The 21,103-nt window shown below is 60.7% G+C and overlaps 1 protein-coding gene across 1 annotated transcript; it reads left to right on the top strand.

Moving 5' to 3' along the window:
- Positions 1–4,091: 4,091 nt before the first annotated feature.
- WNT2B (Wnt family member 2B) lies at positions 4,092–20,809 on the top strand. Its single transcript, XM_086627421.1, has 5 exons — positions 4,092–4,255; positions 16,888–17,108; positions 18,736–19,013; positions 19,438–19,702; positions 20,580–20,809. The coding sequence occupies exons 1-5, from the start codon at positions 4,092–4,094 to the stop codon at positions 20,807–20,809; spliced, it is 1,158 nt and encodes a 385-aa protein (XP_086483547.1).
- The last annotated feature ends 294 nt before the right edge of the window (positions 20,810–21,103 follow it).

Below are 21,103 nucleotides of genomic sequence, written 5' to 3'. Positions count from 1 at the left end.
CAAGCACGGGCGGAGGACCTGTCCCCCCGTTGTGTGTGCCCAGGTATCAATGGAGGCTAAAGGGTTACAAACGCCATTTGGCTGCAAAGCCAGGTGCTGCGTGTCCACACAGTAATTCATCAATTAATCTGAGAAGGAACAAAGCAATTAACAGGGAAACCAGGGGACAGACTAACGAAGCACATGCCGTCGCTCTCCTAAAAGGGCTGGCTCATGCCTGTTTGTTTGGCTCCTGTTTCTATGGTGGTGGAGGCCGTTACGAAGGGTCAATTCATCGTTCTGGCTATTTGTAGCTATTCAAAATGTATTCTTAGCCTCTCAGACCTCAGAGAGATAGCCAGGGGGCTATTTCGGCCGCAGGAAGTTGTCATTCTTTTTGGGGAAAAAAGGCCTTGCTTTCACAACCAGGTACTGAAGCCGTCAGGGCTCAGCACTAATCCACTGACTCCTTTACCAAACCAGTCAGACACGGCTTGCAGAGAGCACTCTCATGTCCCATTGTGTCCCAGTGCTGCTCCCAGCAAGGAACCCCTCACCTGCCTCCAGCCAGCCTGGGACTGCTTCTCTCCGAGCATCTTCCTTGGCACAAGCTGGGAGACCTGGGGCCTGGGGCAGCTTTGCTGGCAGCGGAGCCCCCAGCATGGAGCGGGACACCCTGCCACAAGCACGGCTCTGGCCTGGGGCTCTGCTGGTGCCACTGTGCTGGGCAGTGACGATGTCCAGCTCCATGTCCCTGCTGTACTGGGGCCGGAGAGGAGACGAGTGTGGCGGAGGCTGTGCCGGGTGCGCTGACCCTGCTGGCACACAGCCCCTCTGTGGTCCCTTTTGCACAAGTTCAGGAGCTTGGCTGGGTCACACTATCCCTCCCAAAATAAGTTCCCAATAATATCTTTATAATGGGGCTTTGTTGCTTCAAAAAATAGGTTTCCCATGAGGTCAGCAGGCCTGGCACTGCAGGTTATCCTGGGACAGTGATTTTTCCCCTTGGGGTCCCAGGCAGCTGTGATTCTGCAAGGCTCTGAGCTATTCCTGGGGCTGCCACATGAAAGGTTAGCTTCCTAGCTGTGCCCAGCGCGGGCGCTTTGGAGGTGCTGCAATCCCTCTGCAATCTCCGCTAGCTCTGCGCGCTCCTGGCGCAGCCCCAGCACCTGTGCCTGCACAATCAAAGCAGGAATCCAGCGCCGCGGCGGGGGAGACAGCTGGGGAGGGAGCGCGACCTCCCCGCTGGTCACCCTCACCCACGGGATGATGGCACGGGCAGGCAAGACCACGCTGCCTTCGCCTTCATGAAAAGATGGGGAGACTTCTGCAGAGCAGGTGTGGATCTAGTACATGTCCCTCGCTTGCAAACCCTGCCCGGCAGCGCCCGCGCATGCGCATGCTGCAGGCTGGATGCCAGCTTCAGGGCAGCGAATGCCTCAGACCGTCCTCACCTGCACGTTTCGTTACCTAGCTTTCCTCCCAGGGGTAACAGGGACCATGGGCTGTCCCTCTGCCCCTCGCTGCAGCTCCGTGCCATGCAAGGCATGGCACCAGGTCCTGCAGCAGCTGCCCAGGCTGTCTGGTGTAAGCAGCCTCCGCCTTCAGCACCCTGAGCGAGTCTCTAGAGTGACCAACCTAAGAAAATAGAGAGCTTGTCCCTTTGAAGTTAATGAATCGTGAAAACCTTTGAAAGCAGAGCCTTGTTTATTTACTCACCGCAGCTCATGTGGACGAAGCACACAGACATCCTGAGCTCGCTGCTAATTTGAATGAAAGATCAAATGCCAGTCTCTGCCCGGCTGAGCCGCAGTTGCAGGAGCGAGGGCTGCCCGCTGCTGAATGCAGGCAGACAAGGGAGGGCCTGACACTAACCCAGGGAGGTCCAGGGGACAGTCCCCAGGCTGTCAGTCAGGTCTTGTTGAGGAAAGCATCAAAATAAGCAACTAGGTAGACAAATTCAGCACACTACGTGCAAAGTTTTGTGAAACCTGCCCCAAGCGTGCCACTTCAACGCCTAAATCCAGCAGTGAACCCTTCTGCAGCCACCCACCGCCTTCCCCTCCCAGCGCCGGCTCCACTGCCTGCACCGCTGCCTGCACCACTGCCTGCACCAGCTGCCTGCACCACTGCCTGCACCACTGCCTGCACCGCTGCCTGCACTGCTGCCTGCACCAGCTGCCTCCTGCCCTCATCCCAGAGCCAGTTAGAGCCCTACCCAGAGGCCTCCTGCCCACCACCACATCACAGCTGAGCCCCACAAACCCAGACAAACACCCAGGAACATGGTGCTTGTCACCCCCTCCCCTCCCTTTCCCTTAAGAGCAGGATACAGAGGACTCGGCCTCCTCTCCTTGGATGAAAACAACCCAGTAACAGAAAAGCCCGTGAAATGGCAGCAGCAGAGACCCCAGCACGCTATCGCTGTGATGGGTCTTCTGAACTAATGCTCAGCCTTCCGCACCAGTCTATAAATACCGGCCCTTTCAGTGCCGTCGCTTTGTGGCTAAGCTGCGATGCAATATTCCATTTGGGCTGGCAGACAAAAGCACAGCGCCCTACCAGCACCAGCGCTCTGTCGCTGCAGTTTTCACCAGTATAATTGGATCGTAACCAAGTGCGAGTTTCCAGTCCCCGATTCTCTCGGGCTGGGGAAGTCGCGCTCTGGTCTGCAACAACAGGAGTGGGAAGGAAGGAGCAGGGTGAGCTGAGCCGGGCAGAGGGGAGGGCTGTGGCAATGCGAACAGGACTTTGGTGGGTAATGAGGTTTGCAATCCCAGTAAATAATTAGGCATACTGGGAAGTGCCAGCAATGAGAGGTTACCCATTGCAGCCCAACGCCTGCTCACCTCCGGGGTGTGGAAGGACCAGTCAGCCAAGGACCACATAGGGAAGGGGGAGCTCCCAGGTAACGTTGGTCTTCACCAACTACCAGACAGCAGGTTTAGGGCGATGAAGGAAGGAAAGCTCAGAGCCAAGGGATGCTCGGCCGCCAGCCCCGCAGCCACAGATGGCAGAAGCACGGCGGAGGTGGGAGACCTCTCGCGAAACTGGCACGCAGTGGGGCGGCTGGTGCCGAGACACCGGCTGTCCCAGGGGAGAACCAAGGAGTGCGTGTGCCAAGAACAGCGACCGTGTCCCCCCAGGCCGCTTCCTGCAAGTCCCCGTGCCCCTGCGGGGTCCGCACCGCCCCCATCACCCGCGCTGGGACCCGCCCAGCACCGGAGGCGCCGGCTCCCCGCAAACCGGCCCGCGGGAGCGCTGCCAGCGCTGCCCGCTCCTGCCCGCACCGCGGCCGAAGCGAGGAGCGGCGGCGGAGGACCCGGGTGGGCACAACGCGGCCGCGGCTCCCCAGGCGGGGCGCGGAGCCCCGCGCAGCCCCGCGGAGCGCGGCCGGCGGTTCCCCGCCCTGCAGTGACACCTGGCGGGAGCGAGCGCGGGAGGAGCCGGCCCCGGCCCCGGGCCCGAGCATCCCGCAGCGCCGCTGCGCCCCTTCCCCGGGCGGAGCCCGACGGGGCGGCCGCGGCCGGTGGCTCCGCGCCGCGTCCCCGCGGGTGCGGGCGCGGCGGTGGGAGCGGCGGCGGGGCGCGGCGGCGGGGCGGCGGCAGGGGCAGCCCCGCCGGCGGTGGGCAGGAGCCCGGAGGGGGCTGTCCGACGTGCCCTTGGGGAGGTGGGGGTCGGTCCGGCCGGAGCGGCGGCTCCGCGCCTCTGACTCTGCCCAATGAGAGCCCGCAGCTCGGCGGGCGCTGTCAATATTTGGCCGCGGCCCCCGCGCTCCCATCCCCAGTGCGCCCTCGCCCTCCGCCCAAGGACGTCCATGGCCCGGCCCGGCCCCGCCGCCCGCCCCGCGCCGCTCGGGGGGCGCCGGCCCCGCTGAGCGCTCCGGCCCGGGACCCCGCGGGGAGCCCCGCCGCCCGGCCCGGCCCGGCCCTGCGCTGCCGCCCCCCGCGCAGCAGCATGCGCCTGGGAGCGGGGGCCCAGCCGGGGCTCGCTCAGCAGCGCGGAGCCGGCAGCCGCGCCGCGGGGTCGTGACGGGCAGTGCCCCCGAGGGGAGCGCGGGCAGGACCCCCCTCCCCGGTCATTTCTCCGTCTGGACCCCGCCCCGGAGAGATATGCTCAGCCCAAATCGCCTGGAAGCGTCTCCTGGGATTGCCTTGGCCCCCGGGCGTGCGGAGTGCGGAGCCTTCCCTCGGACGGCGGGCGCGGCCCCGCGGCTTTGCCTGCCCCTCGTCCTCCTGCTGCTCGCCCTGACGCCCCGCGCCGACTCCTCGTGGTGGTGAGTCCCCGCGACGGGTCCGCCGCCCCGACGGTCCGGGGCTGCCGCCGGCGGGAGCTGAGCGGGGCTCGGCCGGCCGCGGGACGGGGATGGGGACGGGGATGAGGATGACGATGGGGATGGGGAAGCTCGGCCGGGCGGGAGCGCAGCGAACCCCGCCGTGCCGGAGCCGAGCGCCCGACGTGCGGCCGTGGGAGCCCCGCGCGGGGCAGCGGGAGCCGGCGGGGACTGGCCGGGGCTGCGCAGGGGTCCCGGCTGCCCCCCGCGCCGCCGGGCGCATCACGGGTCCCGGTCCAGCTTGGGAGCCCCGCGGCAGCACGGTTCGGGGTCCCCCGCGGCTCCGGAGGCGGCGGCGGCGGCCCGGGCTCCCGGGGGAGCGCGGCGGGCGGCAGTCGGAGCGGCGGAGGGTAAAACCTGCCGCGGGGCCGGTACCGAGGCTTTCCCCGGGCGCAGCCACCGCAGTGCTCCCCGGTCACCCCGCGCCCCGAAGGCGCCCTCGCCGCTCGCTTGCCCCTGGGGCCGGGACTTGCCGAGGGGACCCCCCACATCTGCCGGGGAGCGGAGCCCCACACGCCGTGACCCCCCTGAAAGCCATCCTTCCCCGGGCAGCGGCAGGGAGCAGGATTAGCCCCTCGGTAGGGTTGAAACCTGGGACGCGGCAGCAGCGATCAGGTCCCTGATCCGCCCTCTGCAACCTGGGGATCGCGCTGGAGCTCCCAGGTCCCTGCAGGCTGCGGCATCGCACTCGTGTTACAGCTTCGCGTAGCTGAGGAAGTTGCTGTTCTCCCTCGTTTGGACGAGATGAGGCTCAGTAACAGAGAGAAATGATGCCATAGAAAATACCAGCCCTCTAGAAATTCATCTTCTCCTGTCCCTATTCCTGTAACAATGGAAATTCACATATGCAGAACGAGAGTAGTTGGGAAAACAGGCAACGTGAAGTTTTCCACGCGACCCCGTGCTGCTTCGGTAGTTCAGTAACACTGGAGGGAAAAACAAAAAAAAACATATTTGCTGCAGAAATGTCGCCCACCCTATGAAAGTCCTCTCTAATCTTGGGGAAAACACTGTTTTCCATGCCCGTCCCATCCTCATTAGCACATCGCAGTGGGTGAAGCAGAACTTAATCAAATTCAACCCATCTGCCACTGAAAGAGAAGGGTGGGTTCTGGAATTCCTCAACTACCGTGGAGTGGAGCACGTTGTGAGGACCCGGGAACACTCAACAGTCACACTGATAACTCAAGTATTCCTAGTGTTTGAGAGCACGTCTGGGTGTGTGGCATCCCTGGGAGAGCGATGCCAGGGTGAGGAGGGCGAACGGGAAAGCTGTGGGACTGGGAGGGAGTGGGGAGCCCCGGGGACGTGCTGCTCCGGCAGTGGGTTGCAACCAGGCACAAAAGGTGGATCATGTGAGGAACAACTTCTTCCAGAGGGCAGCACAGGCTTCGGGGGGCACCTGTAATGCAAACCAGCGAGAGCAATGCCATTCCCAGCTGTGCCCAGAGGAGATCTCCCGCAGCCTGATCAGCCTGCGGGCAACTGAAATCACTGAGTGAGAAAATGAGTCTCCACCAGCGAGGATCAGGTTGATACTCGCTCTGGCCTGGCTTCCAGCTGCCAGATGTGCCCCCACCCATCGGGGCAGGCGAAGGCAGGACGGCATCTGTGCGGACTGTGATGCTGCTGATACGCTAAAAGCTGAGGAAGGAAGGAAGAGTCTCGGGGCAGTGGAGGAGCTGCGTTATTTCGCTTCATTATTGAGGAGGCAAGAGAAGGGGAGGCTCGTTGGAGCTGAGGAGTGGGCGCAGGGGGTAAAGTAGCCAGAAAAAGACGAGGTATCGAGTAGTCACAGCATCATCTGCCCGGAGCTGGGCAGTTCTGGCGACACACTTACACGCTGGCTGAAGGGTGGAAGTCTTTTCTTTAGGAAGAGTGTGAAAAACACCCCTTTTCCTTGCTGTTGTACCCCACTTCTCCCCACAAGGACTCGGCCGTGGTAGCTGCCCTAATTCCAAGCACACGGCTTTTCCCAACAAGCGGAAGGAAAACCAGCCACATTTTAAGCCGCAGTACCTGTGGCTTGTTTGGAGGGAGCTGCTTTAGTCTCTGTTCTCCGCTTGCAGACCGACTCCCCGGCTGGCAGCTTCTCGTTCGAGGGAGAGTGGTGAGCAGGGCAGTGCCAGCACGGCGGGGCAGGAGCCCAGCCCAGGGCAGCCAGGGCCGGGCAGCTCCCCCGTGCAGCCGGCCGGCTCCGCAGCCGTGGTGCAGCCAGGCACGAGGCCTTGAATGTAGTCGGCAAGCAGAATTGGTACCAGGGACCTTAAGCATGCGACTGTAAAAAAGTAAAATATAATTAGAAATCAAACGCGTTAAACTCTAAAGTTCACATTTTCAAACGTACTTTCCCTTCTGCAGACCAGAACATTCCCAAGAAAAGCCTTCGTTGAAGCGAGCGCTGTTCTGCTGGACGCGTCAGTTCTGATAAAATAGCATGTTTAGATGAAATTGTGTTTTACTGAAAATGGTTTCAACCAGCTGTGGTTTGGGAAAAAGTTATTCAGTGATTTACATAGGTTTCCAAGCACATCTTTAGCACTACTGATATTGCAGTAAATACATTTGGTGGTGCATCATCGCTCCTTATTTTTATTATTATTGCCAAATTCTTCTAGGGATTCACACACAATAAACTTGTGGAAATAGAGGAAATGCTTCTCATTTTCAGAGTTGACTTTTAAAGTAGATTAATAGAAAAAAATGGGTCAGTTCTGATCACGGTACATGGAAAGGAAATATCAACCAAATGTTTCTTCTAAACAACTGCAAATTATTAATTTTCAGTGACGTCAGGCGCGCACCGCGCCGCCTCAAAAAACGCCGGGAATTGGTGAACTTTGGCACTCAAAAAAGTGTCCGTGGGTGCGTGTGTGTGTGTGTGTGCTCGGAGCACGTAGCGGCGAGAACAGTGCCGGCAGCGGGCACAGGCCGGGGCGGTTGTGGCCGGCGGCGCTGCCAGGGCTCCGAGGTCACCATGACTAACGGGGCGAGCGGGTGCCGTGGCCGTGGGGAGCAGCATCCGCACAGAAACCTCCCAAACTCCAAAGTGTTACTTAGCAACAAAATACCAGCTGAAACACAGAAATTAAGAAGGAATGCAATGGGAAAATCCCTAAATCCCGTTTCCGCTTCAGTGCACTACGGTAGGGAGGGCAGCGTCATGCAGGATGGTGGCTCTGCCCAGCGGGCACCAGGCAGGGCTGTGCCCCGCGCGCTGCGCGAGGACGTTGGGCCCCAAAAGCGGCCTCCGAAATTCCTTCCGAAAGATTTGGAAGATTAGACAAACGTTGCTTATAAACATAAACCGTGCAATAAACAAACTTGGTGTAAATAACTAAGTAGAGTTTACTCGCTATCGAGAGCCCCGCTGGCTGCTCTGGTGTGGAAAGCCGTTTTAAATGGAAGGTTTGGTTAAAGAAAAATGTACACAAAGCCCTAGCACACCCCCCTGCACCCCACCTTCACACATACCCGCTTGCCTGCAAGCCCACGTGAACCCCCCCGGCCCCCGGCGCACCAAAGCCTCGTTAGCTGGCTTGTTATTGCTAACCACAGCCCTTGGAAACTACAAATATTTAATTTCATCTGGCATTGGAACAGATGGGAGGCATCAGGCTCCCAAAGAGATAAAACAAATCTGTGGAAGGGAGACTAGCGCAAGCTCGGGCGCGGGTCGGGGAGCGTGCGGGAGCCTGGCAGCCACGTGGGCTCCTCAAGGCATCGGCGGGTTACGGGGGTCCTGGGGAACCTGCTGCAACTCCGGGCACGACGCCCGGACGGGCACTCTTGGGGATGCTCCAGCCTGGAGTCAGGCAGCCACCACCCCCCAGCTCCCTTCCTGGGCCAGGGACGGGGTTCTGTGTTCGTGGGCAGGGAAAACCCCAAGGGCAAGTCACGAAGCAGGAGTGTCCATCACACCCCCCGTGCTAGAGCAACCCCAGGAGCGGGTACCCAGCTCTTCCCGTGCAGGTGGAGAAGGGGACGTTCTCCCTGCGATGGGCAGGAAGGAGTGGTGCTCCCGCAGCCATACCTCTCCGGGGTTTGCCGTGCGTTTCCGTCGTGCCACTGGTGCTGGGTCCTGGTCCAGGTGCAGCAGATGGGCACAGAGGGATGGAAAAAGCAAGTGGCACGTATGTGTGGAGATAGGATATAGGAGAGGAGGGGGGCTCATTGAAACAGGCATCACGCTGAGGTGTGTGGGAGGGGAAATAGCATCAACAGGAATGCTTGAAATTAAGCCAAGGGAAAGGCAGCTGCCCGGAGGAACTGGCAGCCAGTCGGGGTAACCCCCTGAGGCACGGGGCTCTCGCTGCCTCCCCCGTGCCAGCCCCAGGGCAGACCCCCCGCAGCCCAGGGTGGGTCCAGCAGCTTACGCGGTGCCTCAGAGGACTGCGTGTCCGTCGCTCCCAATGCCATCCCGTGCCATGGATGGACCGTTCCTTCCTCCACGAGTGCCCCCACTGCGGAGCAGCTCCTTGTCCACCAAGTCTGGGCCCTGGGGCTGTCGCAGGCGAGGTGCCCGGGGACTCGCCATCCCAAAGGGGCGACGGCGGGCAGCGCTCGGGCACGGGGGATGTGCGGGGGGCTCGCACCGGCGGTGCGTTTGGCGTTGCAGAGCGCTTTGCGTGGCAATAAAAGCAGGAGGTCAGTGACCAGGAAGTCGTTATCCTGAGGCGCTCCGCAGCTCCGGCTGGCCGGGCAGCCGCGCTTTGAAAAATCAGTTTTAAAGTAACGTCAGAGTGATGGAGACTGAACCCTGCGGCCTCTGCGGCAGCCCGGGTGTTCTCGCTCGGGGCGTAGCGAACAGATGGGTTCTCTCAGTCACTCCACGCCCTTGTAATCATCCTAATTGTGTTTCTTAGCTCATTTTTCTTTAGGGTCACTTTCACCTATAGGAAATCTTTCTTACGAAGAAATGCAGCAGAAAAAATCCTTCTGCTCTTCCCAACTCATTAGCGTTTGCTATTAGTGATGGCGATGTCAGCAGTGCCCGCAGCCCACGGCGAGGGCAGCCGTGCTGGGGGAGCTCTGGCACCTCTGCCCTGAGCACCACGTGCCCAGCGCACAAGATGTGCCACGGACAAGAGAAGAATCATCCTCCCTACTTTACCCCCAGAGACTGCCCTACCTCCCTGCCTCTTGGCAAAGCATTTTGAGATTTTGGGAGGTAAAAAAAAAAATTATACTTAAGGATAAAGCATCTTTTTGATGAGCAATTTGTACATACATCATCCACACCGCCTCTGAGGAACAGCCTTCATCCAGTGCTGAGGGAGATTTTGCCATTATTGCAGAAGGCACTGGGCACGGGGCTCAGCTGGGTCCTGCTCCCCAGGACTGCAGTGTTTCCCGGACATTTCCATCCTTCCCACAGAAATCACATCCCACTGACTGCACACGGGTGCAGGGAAACCACAGAGGGGTCTCCGACGGGGAGCCAAAGGCACCCAGCTGGGGAAGGGGTGACACACAAGGAAAAGAAAGATCATGGTGCAGAAAATGAAAAATACGTACCTTGAATGGCACTGGTAGTGGCTCAGTATTATGATATTAAAAATTATTCAAGTGAGACTAACGCTCTCAACATACAGAGTAGTGGCTCTGAGTGAGGAAATTAGGGCTATTAATCATTCCAAGGCGTTAACAATTCCAGCAGGCCAGGATGGCCCTGTTCCCAGTGGGGCTTAATAAAATACTCAGGGTTTATAATAATAAAATAATATCTCAAATGTCTATAGCACCTTGCAACCCAAAGTGCTTTGCAGTTGGCTATAAATTCTCTGCCCACAGCCAGGGAGAGCAGAGGAAGGAAAGTGCAGCATCCTTGGGAAGTATGCAAAGAACTTGAGGAGGTGAAACGCTGCCAGGCGCGCTGGAATTTGCTCTTTATCAGGCAGAGAGGCCGGGATGTTGGATTCGATCCGATCTGAAGGAGGTGCCTCCAATAGCTGCCTCGGGCTTTCCAGCCTCCCACCAAAATACAGAGTTCGTGTCGACTCGATGGGATGGGAAGAGAACAGAGGCCAAGGTAGTTTGGCCTCTCAATTGATCTTTAAGGACCATCAAAGTGCAACAGGGAGATGATTCAGCTTTCCCAGAGGAAGGACTCCAGCAGCCACTGATGCCACCAAGAAGCCAGACACAGTCTCATCTCGACCTCAGCCGCAGAGCTCGCGGAGCAGAAGGAGCATTGTCGCTGCTCCGCGCCGAACACGCTTCCGGCCTCAGCCCATGGACCAGCTGCGCAAGAGGCTGAGCATCTCCCACTGGGGAGACAGGGACCAGGGCTCCGGCAGCTGCGGGTCAGCACTGGTGTCCTCCATCACTGACCAGGAGAAGCAGCTGGAGATGTCCTCACAGGCACGGCGCTCGGGCACGTGTCGGGTCAGAAGAGGCACGGACAGACCATGCCTCACCCGGGCACGGACAAGGGGAGCTCCGGGGCACCACAGCACTCACTTTGCAGGAAGCCCCAACACCATTAACGACAGTGGAGCCTAAACCAGTGCCACGCCGCCCATCCCAGGGCTGTTCTCAGGAGCAGGTGCTGTTCGCGGTTACCACGGCACGGTCGGTCGGGGCGAGAGCAGAGCCGGTGCCCAGGGGAACATCCCCATCCCGATCTCTCGGTGGTCTCAAAGCCATCTTGCTGACAGGGTTCATGGTGCTGTGTCTGGCCGGAGCACCTCCTGCCCCCGGTGCTGCATCCCCCCCGTGCTTCCGATCCCACCTGCGCTGCCGCCCAATGAGGAGCTACAAAGAGTTTGCAAAGTGTTTTGGGGGTCCTCGGGGAGAGAGAAGCCGCAGGAAGGAGAACCCTTAACCTGCTGTCGTTTTTCAGCCATGAACAGGTGGGAGTGAGGCAGCCTCGTGCCTCGGCTCTCCGTGTGCCACGGTGGCACTGCCGGGGGGGGTTTACCCTGTGCTGGGGAGCGGCCAGGGGCACCCAGAGCTGCCCCAGCTGAGCCTCCCCGCGCCTGGAGTCTGACTACTGAGTCACCAAAGCCGCTGGCACAGACATCCTCCTCCCAACATCCAGTTATCCTACGATAGTGATTTTAGTCAACCTCGTTCTGTGTTAATCTAATTTAAAATTGTGCCTTTAATGGCACCAGTGCAACTCCGGTTTCCCCACAGTGGGAATGTCCAACGTTTCATCAGCTGTTTTAATTCTAAAGCAGAGTACAAGAAAAAATAAAATTTTGAGATTTGCCTGAGAATGGCAATTCCAAAAATTTCCCTTTTGAAGGAAAGTAATGCTCAAGTAAGTTTTTCAATGCCATGTAAAATGCAATATTAGATACAAGAGTGTGTCTTCATTAGAAACTGAATTAGTGCACTAACATACTTCTCAACAACACCTTGGCATTACGGAAAGCGACAAACAAGCAAGTTCCAATTCTGCTTAATTTTACTCATTCCCACAAAATGCTTTCCTTCCTTCAAAACCTCATTTTCCAAGAGACATTTTCCACCCTGTGGCTCCTGGTGAGCCCAGATCACAGGCACAGCCCCAGCTGAGCCTCTCCTGCTCTCAGATCTCCTGGGTCACCACGATGCGGGAGGCAGCAGAGGCGAAGCTCGGCGACGCCAGGGCGCGCGGTGGGCACCGTGGGTCGGGGGAGCTGTAACCAGAGCTCCTGGCACCGGCATGCCTGGACGAAGATGATGCCATGCAACGAGGCAAGCCCTGGGCTGGTGCCAGGAGGAAACGCGGAGCTCTGCCCGGCCACCGCGGCAGCCGCAGCCCCACGGGGGCTGGTGTTTCCCTGCCACGCTCGCCCCAGCCCTCGGCAACGCAAGCGGCAGCCGGGCACGCCGCAGGGACGGGGGGAGCGGGGTTTGCCTCTGCCGGGCTGACTTACCGATTCCCCGGAGAAACGCCGCGTGGCAGGTGGCTGATGCCACTGGAGCGGGGTGCAGAGGGGCTGGAGAGCTGCCCCCACAGACCGCTGGGTCACTGGTAGAGTTTTTGCAATTAAACAAAACTGCTGCCAACAGCTCGGAGTTACAAAACAAAAAGCCTGGAGGTGCCCTGGGTCTGTGTCGCAGGGGCCGTGGGTTCATAACGAAAGGGAAATCGAATTCCCCTTTGCAGCATCCTCCTGCTTTGGTCTTCAGAGTTGTGGTTCCCTCCGACCGCCGGTTTTGCAGAGCAGCCCCCAGGCCCCGTAAACATCCTGGTGCTCCCAGGAGCCGGAGAAACCCCTCAGCAGCCGCACTGCTGCGCCCACCCGGCCACGTTCGGGGCGGGCTGGCCCAGGCTGCCGCAGAGGTCTCCTTTCTCCAGCAATAGACCTTCCCGTCTGCCTGTTGCTGAGGTGCCTGACTGTGGCCATCTCTTGATCTCCCCCCTGCTGCCCCCGGGGTACAGAGCTTTTCCTGAGTCTTTTGGTCTTTCCTATTAAAGAGCTCAGCAGCTGGGAAGCTGCATACATGATGTTGGGGCCAAAACCACAGTTTATTGATCCAGAAAAAAGGTTCCCAAGCATGGTGAAGATGGAGAAGGAGTGAGGCATACTGAGATTTGACCCCTGGGACAAGATGCAGCAGATCCCAGGAACTCAGAGCCCACATGAACTGTGGGCATCCCCTCCTAAGCTGCAGGGAGCCACATGTGCAGGGAGGGGAGCAGCCGTGGGTAGGGAAGCTCTGAGCTGTTGAGACTTTCACCAGAGCAGCCTGAGCCGAGGGCAGAGACGTGACATGGGCCGCCGAGTTCTGCCAGAGCACTCTGAGGGGTCTGCAGGGCCTTGGGGAAGGCGGGCAGGCTGTCGTGGGAAGCGCGGGAGCAGGACGCGGACAGCACGGGGGCGAGCCGTGGCAGGGAGTGAGCACAGGCTGCACGCTGCCAAGTCAATAGATGCGTCTGCCTCCGATTTGCGTGTTTATCTTAGAAGCAATTTAGGTTTCTCCTTGTTTACAAGAGTCGAAGTCAGCAGACTCTTAGAACAAGAAAAACAACTGGGAGCCAACATGTGACAGTTGTCTCCTGTTCCCCAGCGCATCGGAGCGGCCGGCGCTCACGGGCTGTTGGGAAAGAGCTCCGGCTGCGGCAGCGGACGTGCCCGTGGGACGGATTTACGCGCAGGGCGGAGAAGGGCTGGCAGGGAGCGAGGAGCACTGTACCTCCTTTCCGCCGCAGGCTCGGAAAGCCCTCGCCGTGTAACACGGGGCTCTCCGGTCTCCGCCGCGGCTGTGCCGGCTGCCCCTCGCGGGCAGCGGGGTGGCGAGGGTGGGCGGTGGGTGCCCCGTGCCGCAGCGGTAGCACCGCGGTTCCCGCAGCGCTGCGGCTCGCTGCCACCCCCGGCTGCTGAACTCCGGGAGCAGACGGGAAACGCAGCGGTTGCGATCGCACGCGGGTTTGCAAGAAGTAAACGATGCAGCATCACGCGGGCAAAGGCTGGGGGGGACGGGTGCCAGCCCCCCAGCCCGAGCTGAGCCAACAGCTCTGCCCTTAGCCAGGGCCCCATGCAAGGACATCATGGGAGGCAGCATCCCACAGACCCCATTTGATAGGGTGGGGGATCGTTATCCCCACATGAACTTAATTATTAATTCCCTCCCAGCTCCTCTTCCTCACTGCTGGCTGCTCCTGCCTCTCTCCTTCTGACCGTGCAGCAGCCCAGGCCCGAGCAGCCCCATCCAGCGTTGGGAGCGGTTCCTGCTCACAGACTTTTCTGAACTCTGGGCTTGAGGTTTTTTTTTTTTTTGCTGTAGAAACGCAGATTCCCCCAGAGTACAGCATTTCACAGAAATCTGCCACTTCCAGCACAACTTCATTTTTTAAAAATGAAGTTCTGATAAGGCGGCTGGAGACTTCTCAGAACATCCATTGTCTTTCCTACTTCAGTGTTTTTCAAATGTCATAGATTTTTAGAAATAAAATCGGAAGGGATGCTTTAATCCATCCAAAACAAATGTTTGGGTTTTTTCCCCTCCCAAAATTCTGCTTGGCAGAATTTTCTGATGTTCCCCGTCTCGCTCCATTTCAGAGTAACTGAACCCAACTGGAGCGTTTCTCACGGAATGGAAGATCTTGGTCTCACCAAATTAACCGCAGCCTTTCCAAGACACGTGAGGAGTTTTCCCCCGTGTTGTGCCATGCCACTCTCCGACGCCACAGCAGCCATGGGATGGGTGCATGATCTGGGATGGGGGCCCCTGGGTTCCGCAGCAAACATCCTGCTTGTTTGCAGCCACAAAAGGGGGATGGAGCCACCGACCCCGGCGGGGCCAGGCACCCTGCACGGCGAGCGGCTCCCTCGGCGGTCAGAGCCCGTCACCCCACTCTCCTTCCCCTTTCTCCAGCTGATAACATCTGCTCTGATCTGGGTATTTGGCAGGAGAATTAACGAGAAGTAATTAGCTCACGGTGTGAAAAAGGGAGTGCCTGGTGTTTATCTTCTCTGGAGGGTTTTCCTTGATCTCCCCGGGGATGGGGTTGGTGCTTTACCTGCTGCTCTCCGTCCTGGGGGCCGCTCAGCTGCCAGCGGGTCTCCCCAGACCCGGCCCTGCCTTCAGCCCAGCGCCGTTACCAACGACCGGTGCCGCGGCACTGGAGGAGGATGGGGTGAGGTCCCTGGTGAGGTGCCCATCAGAGTGTTCTACCTTTTCCAGCTTTCCCAGCATCTCTTTCCTCCAGTGAAGGGGACTTTGGCTGCTGCTGCGACCCCCGTCCTGCAGCACTGCTGCCTCCCAGCAGCCTCGTCCCAGCTCTGGGCAGCGCAGCAGGGACACGTCGGCCATCCCCATCCTCGCTGGGACCAGGCGGGCTGGGCAGGAGGAATCCAGGGCTGGGATACCTGCCCGCACTCACCACGGGGTCTCTGCAGCCCCACTCGAGACTGCTGCTCTGTGCCATCATCCAGCTGGTGGGATGCTGCCCTGTCCCTCTCACCGCAGGGAGGAACCGGCCGCTCCGGCAGCCCAGCACGAGCGAGGCGATTCAGTGCCCGCAGTCGGCATCGCTCGATGAGCTCCTGTTGGCTTTGCTCCCCTAAACGGCCTCCGCCATCTCGCTCGTCCCACCGCTGCAGGATGAAAGGCTGATGAGCAGCCTGTGAAAATAATGCTCGTGGGTCCTCAGCATCAGGGCTTGCAAAGCCACGGGGAGCCGGGTTTATTATCCTCAGCTCCAGCCTGAGATGACCTTGTGCTTCTGCCAGCATTTAAACAAAACATTTTAAAAGGGAGAACAGATCCCGTTGCTTTCTGTGCTCGCAGGGCTTCCCTGGGCCTGCGAGCCCTCTCTGGGGCTGGTAGAAGTGATAGAACGTGGCCAGAGAAAGACAATGAAATATTGCCCAAGCTTACTGCTTTTTATTAGTATTTAAGGGAGGTTCTTACTTCCAGTCTGGGGGGTTGAAAAATTTGAATCCCACCCAAACCTCATCCTCTCTGGCCAGAATCTCAGCTCCATGCTCTGTGGCAAGCATCATTCTCGGACACAAGCAGCCACTGCCTGGCGGGGCGAGCGGGCAGGGGCTGACCGGGATGGAAAATTCCGCGTTGCTGCCATCATCCAGGCTGGTGCAAGGCCGGGGGGCAGAGCTCGGCGTGCCTCCCCCGTGCCCATGGAATGCTGCTCCTGGGGCTCAGCCAGGCTCAACTGGCTCGTTGTCTTTCTGCTCCAAGCTCCTGCCCGCTCCCCACCGCTGCAGGGAGGGGGCCGGGATTCGGGCAGGGTACAGGCAGGGCAGAGGTAGGGCAGGGGACACAACGTAGTTCTCCCAGTTACCCAGCTTCAGGGCATGATCATAAATGTTCAGCAGTGCAAGAGATGCACAGAGGGGATGAGATAGCTGGGGGGGTAACAGTGCAGCATCGGGAGGTGAAGCCTGCTCCTCTTTCTCCCCCATCCGAGCATCGCGTGGGTGCCTGCGCCATAGCCGCTGCCCTGCAGTGTGCCCCGGCCAGTGTGCAGGCAGGAGGCATGGCAGAGCCCGCGCCAGCAACCGCAGTGCTGCGCTCAGCTGGGCTCCATCCTGCTGCGCTCGGCAGGGCTGGGCTGCAGAGCGGGGCTGGGATGTAGGGAAGAGGGTGGGAGGGAGGTTTTGCACATCAGTGGGTTCCTCTGCCCCTGCCCCAGTTGCTCAGAGGGTCCAGGCTCCCGGGGGTGCGGGCCCCACGGCTTGCAGCACCCATAGCTGCTGGCTCCCAGGGGAGGTGGGCTCCGCAGGACCCCCTGCTCCGTACCGTGGCAATGCACGCACAGAGCAGAGCTCCCCCGGGCCGGTGCAGCTTGGGATTATCGTGTTCACCACAAAGCCCCAAGCCCAGCGGCTGTGATGGCTCAGCAGTGCCCTGTCCCTGTATCCTGCCTGTCTGGAGCGCGGCAGGCGGCACGCTGCCCGGCTCGCCCGCACCGAGGGGCTGCTGCAGACGGGCACGCCACTGCAGGGGGACACCCTCAGCAGAGCCCGCAGCACCTGTGACGTGGCCAGAAAGAAAAGAGGGAAAGGTGGGCTTCAATGTAAGACCCCCAGCAGGATGAGGACCTGGGGAGCCAGAGTCCTGCACCTTCCCCCAGCGCGGGCAGCGCGGTAACGCGGCTTCGTTCTCTCCTGCAGGTACATCGGGGCGCTGGGCGCGAGGGTGATCTGCGATAACATCCCCGGGCTGGTGAACAAGCAGCGGCAGCTGTGCCAGAGGTACCCCGACATCATGCAGTCGGTCGGGGAGGGAGCCAAGGAGTGGATCCGGGAGTGCCAGCACCAGTTCCGGCACCACCGCTGGAACTGCAGCACCCTGGACCGGGACCACACCGTCTTCGGCCGGGTCATGCTGCGAAGTAGGTTCTGCCCCGTCCCCTTCCCGCCGCCGCATGCCGTGTCTGCCTGGGAGAGTCTCTCCTCTCGCTGGGCTGCCGGTGGCTGGGATTACTCCCAGAGGAGAGCTTTGCCTTTCCCTGTAAATTAATCAAGCAGTAATGGGAGCGGAGCGCTGCGTTTGAAATAGCTGCAGCAGATGAGATGGAGCAGGGGGAGCACTGGGGGAGAAGGGGGAAGGAGGAGACACCTCCGGAGAACAGGCTCGTATGTAAACAGTAATGGGATATATAAATATTTGGAGAGCAGGGTTGGCCAGGACTCAGCAGTTCACGTGGGAACTGGCTGTTCCCGTGCATGGCAAGGGAGGGAAGGCAGAGCTGTGGCTCCGTCCTCGATTCGGGCTCCAAGGTGGAGAAGGACCACGGCTACGGGGCACATGCCAGCCTGCACGGGCGGCCGGGCACAGCCCCTGGCTGGGAGGGACCTTCCTGCTCCAGGAGAGGGACGGATACCACAAAGCAGGGACATGTCCAAGGAGCGAAGAGGAAAGGTGCGATGGGGACAGGTACAGGGACCATTCCAGAACGGGAGCAGCACCGTGGGCTCCAGCCGCCCCCGGGATGGCTCCAGCAGCGAGCGGACCCCGGGAGCCGGCGTGAGCCCCGGCGCAGGCAGCGGCACTGCGGCACAGATGCTGCTGTGCCCCGCGATGTGACGTGCCGGGGCGCATCCAGCCATGCAGCCTCCAAATCAAAGGCGGCTGGAAGAGCCTTTCCACGCGCCAGGAGCAGCTCATCTGGAGGCCATGTGAGCGCCGGGGGCTCGCGCCCAGCTGGGGGATGGGGTAGCTGCCCGGCAGGGCGGGTGAGTGGCAGAGCCTGCCAGGCAGAGCCCCGGAGAGCAGCTGGCCAGAGGGAAGGGGCTGTGAGCGCCGGGATGCAGCACTCGCCCCACCGAGCTGCAGCCGCCCGGCCTCAGCATCGGCATCCCCGCGACGGCACCTTCACTCCCACCCGCATCCTCTCCTGGCAGAGGAGGGGGAATGATGAAAGCTCCTCGCCACAGCCCCATCCTGCGAGGCCCAAAGCGAGCTCCGCTGCCTTTGAAGTCGCTTTCAAAGGCTCTCGAAACGAAGACGAACGTGGTTTTGATTTGCAGCTTCTTTTACAGCGTTATAAAAACAGCTGCGAACTCGAACCAGAGGCACAAACTAGCAGGCGGCACGCTGTGCCGCGCGGGCAGAGCCCAGCCCGGCCGGAGCTGCCGCCAGCTCCCACGCTCAGCATCGCCGCGGGAGGGGGGCAGCCCCGGCTGGAGGGCGCTGGCTGGTCCCGCACCGACGGGCACCCACACGGCCCCAGAGCCACAGGTCAGCGAGGGGGACCGGTCAGTCGGCCCCGAGAGCCGCGCAGCACCCCGAGCTGCTCAACCCTGAGGCTCAACGTCAGGTTCCCCTTAGTCTGGAAGGTGCCTGGGAAGTGGTGGCCGGGCTCAGGGGTCAGCAGAGCCTTGGTGTACCCGTGTGCGGGATGGTGGTACCCGCAGCCGCGAAGGTGCCGCCGCACGGTGCCCGGGTCCACGGTGGGCTGCGGGTGCCAGCGCAGCCCGGCCCACTCACTCCTCCTCCCCGTTCTCTCCCCGTGGCAGGCAGCAGGGAGGCCGCCTTCGTCTACGCCATCTCCTCGGCTGGCGTGGTCTATGCCATCACGCGGGCGTGCAGCCAAGGGGAGCTGAAGGCGTGCGGCTGCGACCCGCTCAAGAGGGGCCGCTCCAAGGACGAGCGCGGGGAGTTCGACTGGGGCGGCTGCAGCGACAACATCAACTACGGGATCCGGTTTGCCAAAGCCTTCGTGGATGCCAAGGAGAAGAAGGTGAAGGATGCCCGGGCACTGATGAACCTGCACAACAACCGCTGCGGGAGGATGGTGAGTGCAGCCCCCGCAGCCAAGCGCGGTGCCCGGCCAGTGGTGCCACCGGGACCTCCCAGCAGGGCGACAGGCAGCAGGAGCAGCTCGAGCATACGAGTGGAGCCAGGGTGTCTGTGGGGGGCAGGTCCTGCTGCAGTCGGGGGCAGGACACCACCCTGCCCCCCTGGTACCCCCCTGGTATCCCCCTGCACGCCATGGGGACAGCAGGACCCTGCTTACCTTTGCCCCCAGCACGTGTCCTCCCTGGTGCTGGCAGTGGTGGCTGTGGGAACACGTCCTCCATGCACACACCCCTCTTCTGTTCGGACCCCCACCCTGCACGGGCGAGGGCTGATAAGCTGCACCGGGGATGAGCGGGGCCAGGCGCGATGCCCCATGCCCAGGGTGACCGCCGGACCTCACAGCACCCCTCTTCCCACAGGCTGTGAAGCGATTCCTGAAGCTGGAGTGCAAATGCCACGGGGTCAGCGGCTCCTGCACGCTAAGGACTTGTTGGCTGGCAATGTCAGATTTTCGGAAAACGGGGGATTACCTAAGGAAGAAATACAATGGGGCCATCCAGGTGACGATGAACCAGGACGGCACTGGCTTCACAGTGGCCAACAAGAACTTCAGGAAGCCCACGAAAACAGATCTGGTGTATTTTGAGAACTCACCTGATTACTGCGTGATGGACAAGTCAGCAGGTAAAAGCCACAGCTCCAGTCGCTGCCCAAAAGCAGCTCTCCCTCCCCCCGAGGGGCTGGCAGGCTCTTCTAGCCCAGCCTGGCAGGGCTGCTCCGGGATGCTGGTCCCTGGTGGGGGGTCACACGGTGGGGGTCACCCAGGCCCTTGGTGGGTGTCGGTGCTCGCTGGAGCACTGGGTCCCTGCAGCACCTTGTGCCTGCGCAGGCAGGACAGGGTTTGTCCAGAATCCCCAGGCTTTACACCAAAGATCTGAACCCCTCAGGCCTCTGTGACGGAGGTGGGGCAGCGTTTTCTGGGAGCCTTTGTCCTGCAGAGCAAAGCTCCCGGGACAGGCGATGCAGAGCCCGTTTCGTGCACCAGGCTGCTGCCTTCTCCTCCCACTGCCCCACACCAAGCCCTTAGCCCGGGCACAGAGGGTGTTTCTGGCTTTGCCAGCTGCGATCGCCTGCTCCTGGCCAGCTCGGTGGGCACACACTGCCCCAGGGCCCCTGGCACAGAGGGGCTGCGCAGAGCCCGTCCCCATCCCCCCCCGGCTCTTGCGCTCCCTGCAGCGACGGGCACAGGCTCCGGCAGCGGGTGTGGGGCAGGGGCCACCCCCAGCTTGCTGCCCACACTGCAACACACACCCTTCCCAAAGCAAGCCCCCGCTCCGCAACCTCTTCCCTGCAGCCCATGCCCAGCCTGTGGAGGCCATGCCAGGGCACACAGTGGCACCACACTGTGGCACAAATGATGAGATTTCACCAGCGAGGCAGTCGTGTCCGGGGTTCCATTGCAGGTGGCAGATGGCCCATCTCGCTCTGCCAACAGCCGCGGGGTGGCGGGTGGAGGGAGCCTTTGGCCAATGCCCTGACCCGCTCCCGCTTCCCTCCCCAGGCTCCCTGGGCACGGCCGGCCGCGTGTGCAACAAGATGTCCCGCGGGACGGACGGCTGCGAGGTGATGTGCTGCGGGCGGGGGTACGACACCACGCGCGTCACGCGCGTCACCAAGTGCGAGTGCAAGTTCCACTGGTGCTGCGCCGTGCGCTGCAAGGAGTGCGAGGACACTGTGGACGTGCACACGTGTAAAGCACCGAAACGGGCCGAGTGGTTGGACCAGACCTGAGGAGACGGGAGCGCAGAGGGAAGAATCCACTGCGACCCCTCCTTGCAATTTTTTAAAACCCTGTGCCGAGGGCCGTGACATTCTGGGAGCTGTAGTTCAACTGCATGGCTTTTATTTAATTAATTCTGCGAAGCACTAAAGAAAGGACTACATTTCCCAGGAGGTACTGTGGACCCTTCTCTTTGCTCAGCAAAACTAATCCCCTACCTAGGAGGAGTCTGCAGTCCTTGCTTTAACTGTGAAACTGCTGTTGCCCGTTGTTCTCTTTGCAAAGGGACAGTGCAACCGATACGG

This window comes from Tauraco erythrolophus, chromosome 27 (assembly GCF_009769465.1).
Source record: "Tauraco erythrolophus isolate bTauEry1 chromosome 27, bTauEry1.pri, whole genome shotgun sequence".
NCBI classification, from domain to species: domain Eukaryota; kingdom Metazoa; phylum Chordata; class Aves; order Musophagiformes; family Musophagidae; genus Tauraco; species Tauraco erythrolophus.
The sequence above is the reverse complement of the archived record's forward strand: the minus strand, read 5'-3'. Positions and strand labels throughout refer to the sequence as shown.

Excerpts from the sequence above, each read along its gene's own strand:
- WNT2B (XM_086627421.1), top strand. The coding sequence starts at position 4,092 with ATGCTCAGCCCAAATCGCCTGGAAGCGTCTCCTGGGATTGCCTTGGCC. Across the intron at positions 4,256-16,887 it reads CGCGCCGACTCCTCGTGGTG|GTACATCGGGGCGCTGGGCG; the intron begins GTGAGTCCCCGC and ends TCTCTCCTGCAG. Across the intron at positions 19,014-19,437 it reads ACAACCGCTGCGGGAGGATG|GCTGTGAAGCGATTCCTGAA; the intron begins GTGAGTGCAGCC and ends CTCTTCCCACAG.